The sequence below is a fragment of the Montipora foliosa genome, chromosome 11 (genome assembly GCF_036669935.1).
Source record: "Montipora foliosa isolate CH-2021 chromosome 11, ASM3666993v2, whole genome shotgun sequence".
NCBI lineage: Eukaryota > Metazoa > Cnidaria > Anthozoa > Scleractinia > Acroporidae > Montipora > Montipora foliosa.
The window spans coordinates 24,392,354-24,399,853 of record NC_090879.1 but is presented as its reverse complement, the minus strand read 5'-3'; the positions used below and the strand labels follow the sequence as shown (position 1 = coordinate 24,399,853).

The following is a 7,500-nucleotide window of genomic DNA, read 5'->3' as shown; positions in this document are numbered from 1 at the left end:
ACGGTGTTTTAGCACTGATTTCATGGCTCACTGTCAAACTAGTGCATAATGGGCTAAAATGACTTAAAATGAGCTACCTCTGTTGGTTTGCCGGTTACTGTTGGTCTTACCAGTTATTTATTAGTTATTTATATAATTATTTATCTACTTATTATTTACTCATTAATATTTTGGAAAGTACTTTTATCAAATGTGTTCAACGATTTGTTTCATTTTCTCAGACCACAGAGTATGAGACAAGGAGCAGAGAAGCCAAGTCGCAGTGATGTAAGTGGAGCGTCCGTTTTATTTCCCAACTTTGATGTAACTGTATGAGTTTCATTAGAATCCGGTCACTGGCAGTGTACCGCTGTCTGTCTGTCTGTCAGAAATTTGCCTCCACTCTGCCGGCTATTCTGCCTTGATTTTCACTCAAACCCTTGTAAAAGATAAGAGTGACGGCCGCTTACATTGATTTGCCCATGGATGCATCTACTTCAAAAGTTACTGAAACCCCTGAACTGAGCAAAAAATATTACAATCCCTGTGGCTGAAATGAAGGCAATTTGCTCAACGCTTCCATGCAGAAGAAACAATTTTTCAAAAGAAAATGTGATTGTGGCTTCTAATAGTGGTATTTTGGTTTTCTTTTTAGCGTGATCCAGGTCCACAACCTCCTGCTCCACCTGTGCATTAGACTGCAAGAATCGTACTTGTCAGTAATATTTGTATAGGTCCTCAGTTTCTTTGTGGTTAATAATAAGAAAAAACGACACTTACACAACCTTCCATCAAAGGTCGGCAAAATTCTGTGAGGGAGAGGATTTCCGTAAAGAGAGATTTGGCATCACATTTTGGTGAAATGGCAAACTGCAGGCTGTTGTTTCCTCTAAAAGCTTGAATATTTTCTTATCCCAACTAGTCTCCCCCTTTTATGAAGTTGCGTGATATCTTTTGATGCAGGAAAGGGGCTCCACTCAAACAAAGTTTCTTTTATTTGTAGCAAATCTCCAGTGTGCAATGTTTTGAGATGCCTTCGGCAACCGGAAGTGAACATTTCACATACCAGGACAGCAGTGTCTCCCAGATTTTTAAACTAATCATCCCTAATGGAGAAAAAATACTAAGCAACATAAATGTGGTTGTGTGATTCAAGACAAGTTAAAGGAGAAAATGCCTCACTTCCAGTTGCCGTCTCAAAAGCGTTGTGTGCTTAAGCTTCCTGTTTTAGGGTGAGGTTTTCTTTAAATGTCATGCTAATTCTCTCTATTAAATAGGCCATTTTCAAAATATCAAATTATATTCAGCTTGATATTGAGGCAGTGAGGACAAAAACAATAGAAACACGTTGGAATGAATGTGAAAAATATTCACATATCGTCCACTTTCCTTTGTCTTTGTCCTTTAAACCTCTCTTTCAAGCTGAATTTTAATATAATTATCGAAAAAGGCCTATTGTGAAATTCCAAGGGGGAAGGGGGGGGGGGGGTGGGGATGGACAAGGGGAAATTCAAAGCCTCTTTTATGGGAGGGTGTGGAATATAAAAAATGTCTGTCACAGTGTGAAAGTGCTAAGTACTATTATATGTTTGTAAAAATGTTTGCTTTAATGTTATCTTAAAATGTTATCAAAAACTAACCACAAAATGGCCAGAAGTATGGCATTATGTAATCTAGCGCTAATTTGATCACAAGTGCTTGATGGAATTTACATTCTAATAATACTTGCGTTCATTTGTCTGCACTTCTAACACAACCATTATGTCCAGGGAATGGGAATTGCACAATTTTGTAGTTCAGATGTCATTTAAGATTTTAGGCTGCCTGGAAGCATGCATAACAACTCCAAAAACGCCTCGTTAACTTCAAACAGCTTTCATTATTGTTTGTATTACAGCATTGATAACCTTGTTCCTATTTCCATGGAGACTATGTCTGATGTACATTCAGGATTTCAGCATTGTTCAGAGCTGTGTGAATTTATTTTCTTGCATTTTGGATCTCGCATACAAAAAAAAAAAAAAAAAAACGTGGAGTTGTTGGGTGAAACTTAACTAGTTGCTGTGATTTTCATAAACCTGCAGAATCTCATCGTCAAGAGACAATGGCCAAAATGCCTTGTGGCTTCCATCAATGAAGCTGGGAGTTGACGTGAAACCATTGATGTGTGACATAACCTGCTAATCAGAATCTTTGTTTTCCACGATTCCAATCAAATTTGATACCAATGGAAAGCGATGGAATTTGTATAAATCTTTTTTACTGAAGAACCTATAAAAAGATAATTATCATAAAAGTATTCAAGCCATGAACTAAACAAAAATTCCAATTCACTTTCCTGAGGCGCAGTGGATCTACCCAGCTATGTTCGGAAATTTGATTGATGGAAGCCAAAATGCAGTTTGTCACTTACCCCTTGAAGGTGAGATTCTGCAGGATTATGAAGTCACAATACCCAAAAACACAACCATGTTGCATTATGGTATTTGGCACCAGGAGTTTTGATTTTTTGACTCGATAGCTATGTTGCAGGCAGCCTTTAAGGTTGTAAATAGTTGGTTTACATAGTGATTCTTTGATACTTTTCTGAATGTATGGGTTGCAAGTTTCCAAAGGAAATGATTTATATTAGTGACAAGTTCTTTTTTGTAGTTTTGTTATCACTCGACCAAGTTGTAAATAGACCAAAGACAAGATTCCTTTAGGGAATAAAATGTGATAAAAAAGTGGTAACGTTTTCGGTTTCATGGTTGGAAGTGTAGGTGAATGAACAGCTGAAGGTTACTGACAATGAGAATTGAAAAGTTGAATTAAAATTCTGTTCTTACCACAGGTCTATGTTTAAATGTATCTAACTATGATGAGGGTTGGAAAGAGCTGTGCAGAACAAGAGGCTATGCGTAGCCTACACTCTGTTCGAAGGATTTTTAGCCGATCTCCTTTATAGTAAACAGTATTTCAGTGTTGTTTTAAATTTTGCAATATCTTGGTCAATATCCCATTCAATTCCGAAGTCTAAAGTCCACATTCAGTGACCCAATGATGGGGTTAGGTGTGATTGTAGAATAGCATTTTAAACAGCATTAAAATTTACGACATTGAATCCAATCAAAACCAGTAAACAGATGCACAGGTAACTCTTTGAGGGGTTCCCATTGACAAGTAAAATCGTCTGGCATCATACAGTTAAGTCTCTTATGGGTCACCTTTGTTGTGACTTCACCAGCTAGAAGCTGGATTCACAGGCATAACCAAACTGACATGAAATTAAAGATAAACCACCAACTCTTAAAAGAAATTTTACATTTTATTGCCCTTTCAAACCACCTTGAATTATTAGAGATGTGCCAAATTATAGTACTGTTGTAATCCAAGACCAACTTACAGGTATTCCATGTGTTTAAAACCATCAACATCGTCTATGAAAACTTTGCTAACCCCTAAACAATATTAACTTATCACATCCATATTAAAATCAACCTTCTGTTTATCATTACTTTTGGCACCCTTAAATTCTAACTTGTACAATAAATAACATTGATTGATTGACAGTGTGTGGTGTGAAACGGAATGAAAATTGTGTAAGGAAAAAGAAAAGCATTTGATTTTTTTTTCATTTGTAACATGTTAAAACAATGATTTCATGAAACTTATCTTACAAAATTCATCGTTTTTGACTCTTCATTGATGTTTTATCCAAGGTAAAAATCCTCTTCAACACGAAAAAGATGATTTAGTAGAGCGAGTAATAAATTATTGTTTACAGCAATAGACTATAGCTGGTAAGGTGTCTGATTTATTCTTTAAAATATCTATAACAACTTACGGTAAAGTGGTGCTTGAATAGAGATAAGTTGGAGCTCTGCCTATAGAGATACTCTCTATGACATAGCCCATTGTTATGTACGCATGTACCAACTAGAGATTTATCGTGTGTTGAACTAAGGACTTACGTAGTTCTTTGGTTGGCAAATTTGAATATCACAAGAAACTTGAAATCAAATGAATGTTTGTGAATGGTGAGCAAACCATCTTCTACATACCATAGGGGATGTAAACCACACAATATCCGTACACTCAGGTGTAAAGAAGTGCTGAACAGAAACCCACTTTTGAAGAACTGTTCAAAGACAAGAGTTTCAAAAACTTGTTGGGACTCAAGACATTCTTTGACATTACATGACCCCAGCATATGAGTAACATTGTATTTGAGTCAATATTCTTTCTCAGTGTGATTTACTTTCAACTCATTTCTGGCAACAATTCATCAAATTAATAAAGAACTGTGAGCCCAAGGATCAGTGGAAAGAACAATCATCTTGCCTCAATGTGTCCTGGGTTAAATTTTGAACTTGGCAACATAAGAGGGTTGAGCTAGTAGGTTATTCACTTAGCTAAGAGAGGTATGTCTGTGGGTACAGTGTACTCCACAGGCAGCCCAAGCTCGGTATAGGATTTATAGACTTTGTATGGGAAAATGAACTTTGAGCTTACAAATGCTAATATTTAAAAGTCAGCTGTAAATGTGGAAATAAACTTCATTTACCTCTACATACAGTTGTCCTCGTCTTTTCTGTGCAATCGGAGCACAAAGTGTGTCAGTTTTGGACAGGTTTGTGGCTTACAAATTTTTACAATTATATAGTTGTCATTTCCCCACATGCCACAAACCGACCTTGGGCTGCCTGTGAATACTCCTGCTTTCCCTCGCATGAAAACGTATTTCATCTAATGAGTATTAGAGAGAGATGCCCTGTTCCCTGAGTCCAGGAATTGACCGCAGGCCATCTTGGTGAAAGACGAGTGCTCTGACCCGAGTCGTAAGGAGGTGATAGAATAAAATGAGGCCAAAATATCTTCCTCATACTTCTTATTTTGTGTCAGCTCATCTGTAAGAAGTTACAAAATTATTATTAACTTTGCACTTTTTTTAGCTCACAGTTTCACAAAATAACAAACCAAAGTTTAAAAAGTACCTAAGCTGTGAATACAGTCCTTTAAATGTGATGACTGTAATTTCAGTGTCTGTAATAATAATTGGTAATCACATGATTTGGAGTGCAATTTTAGAATAAATTTACTCTTAATAATAATTATACATGCCAAAATTTGACAGCATGTCAATTAATCCCTGAGAGTGCAGAAAAGTAAAATTAGGGCAGATAGTTGAAATTAGTACAATAAAGGTGAATTTTTTTCATGTATATCAATGTTAGTAATGGCATGATTTTCCTCACGCAATTTGAAATAAATAAGCACTTGGAAAATTTTATTAAGACTACAAATTTCACTTGCCCGAATTTGGTTCATCTTTGAATTATTTATTCCAAACTGCACGAGAAAAATCATGTGATTACTTACAATAATTATTGATATACAAATTTTTCATCAGAAAAAATATCACGCAATCACAAGAATTGTGCCATGCATCTGAGAATTTTTTGACCATTGACCAATCAGAATGCTTGGTTTTTACCTCTTTTCTGCACTGTGTTGCCTGAAAACTGCATTTCTCTTCGCCAATCAGAATGAAGACACTTTTCCATCTATATTATTTATGGCCAAATGGAATGACAAATTGGAAACTCTAAGGCTAAATAAAAAGCTGCATAAAAGACCCTTAGATTTTTTGTGCCACTTTCACCACAGAATAATGGTGTAAATTCAATTTAAGAACTTTCCTACATGAAGCAATGTATTAACAGCCCCAAATGTGACAAATAAAACTACAACCAAAGCCACATCCAAGAAATTGCCAAAAATAGGACCAATAAATAATTATTGGCTTTTATCATTTTCAGATCATCTGACCCAGTTTAGGTCAATGAAATTAGTCCTGTTCTTGGCCACAAAACTAAGTGGGTATATACTTCAATCATTCTTTTAAATTATTACTTCAAAGTGCCCAGCACAATTTCTTTAAGATCACGTTTGCAATCAGTCTTTCCTAAGTTACGAAAGTAATATTGAGCCCATTCTTTATGAATATTTCACAAAGTTAATGCTTGGCATAATTATTAGCAAACCTGTTCACCAGGGACCAACTCCTTTGAAATACCTTTCTCTTCCCATGTTTCTACACCCTTAAACTAATCAGGTTGCTCGTGTGGGAGTAAAGTGCGTGTCACACAAGCAACCTTGGACTGTCTGAGAATCAATCAGGCTACCCTTAAACCTGAAATATAATATTAAGCAACAGCGTTGCGCAAAAAGAACACAAACACCAAAAATTCCTCAAGATTAAAATCAGTCCCTGTGATTCTTGCAACAAAAAGCTCTTGAGTACATCCTAAATGCCCTTAATCCATTTCGTCTAAAATTTCAGCATCTTTGCTATGATGCAAGGCTTGTGCTTCTTCTTTTGTGCTCTTCTTTACATCTGCAATGTTATCCCTACAATTTACACATGAAAAAATTACCATCAAAGGCAAAGAGTAATTAGCGAGTAAAATCATCTGATGTTAGCAGGAGTAAAGTCTTAAAGTCTCAATCTCGAGAGTCCCATTAATCACTCACTGAATACCATTAAAGAATGTGATATGTATCATTTTTATGGATTGGGGTTGGGGTCTGAATCCTTCTGCTTTCTTTGATCTAAGTCATACGTGAGTTCTACAGATTCTTGGAGGAAGGAAGGAAGGAAGAGGAGACTAGGAAGCTGGTATGGCACCATTCCATCCCTGAACAATGAATATTATTATTCCTCTCTTTTGGCACTCTTTATTTTTCTTTTAGTATTGTGCTAATAAATAAACAAGCAAAAAAGGCAAGTTGGCCTTTCCTGTGGAATTTAACTCAGAGATGTTTGATTTCAAGGATTGCTGTGGCACATTAAAAACAAAAACAATTCTGCTTGGAGAGCCAAGCAAGGAGGTTACTTGTTTTAATGTTTCATGCCCAAAAATTAATTTATGGATTATACTGTGGGAAAGGCAAAATAATGATAATTTTAATTGAATCCTAAGTGGATGAAAGGGTTAACATGAACACGAGGAAGAACTTACTTGATCGGCGATGTGCTAGATGGAAGCACACCTTGGAGTCCAGTTAAGTAACCCATTAACTGAGAAATATTTTCCTCTTCAGGAGGTAGTGCTGCTGCAGAAACCTAGAGAACATGTACAGACATATTAAACCGCTTGTGTTCAAATTGGAATGCATCTACAAATTTACATGATTGGATCAAACCCTGGCAAGTATGTTGATCTTTCGGAGTCTATTAAACATTACGTGTATTTGCTTAATAAGTAATAATTTGCAAAAGTTTCACAATGACTGGTTTGTATTTTGTCAGGGATTTCCACAATAACGCAACCCTTTGACGTACAAACCTTCCAGACTTAGTATTTTACTCTGTCTAACGCCAGACAATTTTACTCGTCAATGGGGAACCCCTGGGAGTCAATGGGTTAATATAAACCAAGAGTGAGGTCTTTACTGGAGAATCTCAAACTGAGGCCTTGCCACATTGACTATGGCACACATTGAAGATTTTTTTCGTAACGACTGAAAATACAAGGT

General features: G+C 36.2%; 2 protein-coding genes across 5 annotated transcripts in view; one reads left to right on the top strand and one right to left on the bottom strand.

Moving 5' to 3' along the window:
• LOC137976477 (small integral membrane protein 14-like) overlaps positions 1 to 2,812 on the top strand; it is an 8,843-nt gene extending 6,031 nt beyond the window's left edge. Inside the window, exons 4-5 of the mRNA XM_068823842.1 lie at positions 222 to 267; positions 635 to 2,812. Of these exons, the coding sequence (XP_068679943.1) occupies positions 222 to 267; positions 635 to 676 (88 nt within the window). The 3' untranslated portion in view covers positions 677 to 2,812. The remainder of the gene's footprint in view (positions 1 to 221; positions 268 to 634) is intronic.
• A 461-nt stretch (positions 2,813 to 3,273) lies between these two features.
• Positions 3,274 to 7,500, bottom strand: part of LOC137976476 (clustered mitochondria protein homolog) — a 41,046-nt gene continuing 36,819 nt past the window's right edge. For 2 of the 4 annotated variants that reach the window (XM_068823841.1, XM_068823838.1), the window contains exons 49-50: positions 6,984 to 7,087; positions 6,135 to 6,372 (exon numbers count right to left, since the gene is read on the bottom strand). In XM_068823841.1, the coding sequence (XP_068679942.1) occupies positions 6,279 to 6,372; positions 6,984 to 7,087 (198 nt within the window). In that variant the 3' untranslated portion in view covers positions 6,135 to 6,278. Of the gene's footprint in view, positions 6,373 to 6,983; positions 7,088 to 7,500 lie in introns of all 4 variants that reach the window. The other 2 variants (XM_068823840.1, XM_068823839.1) reach the window with 2 other exon arrangements.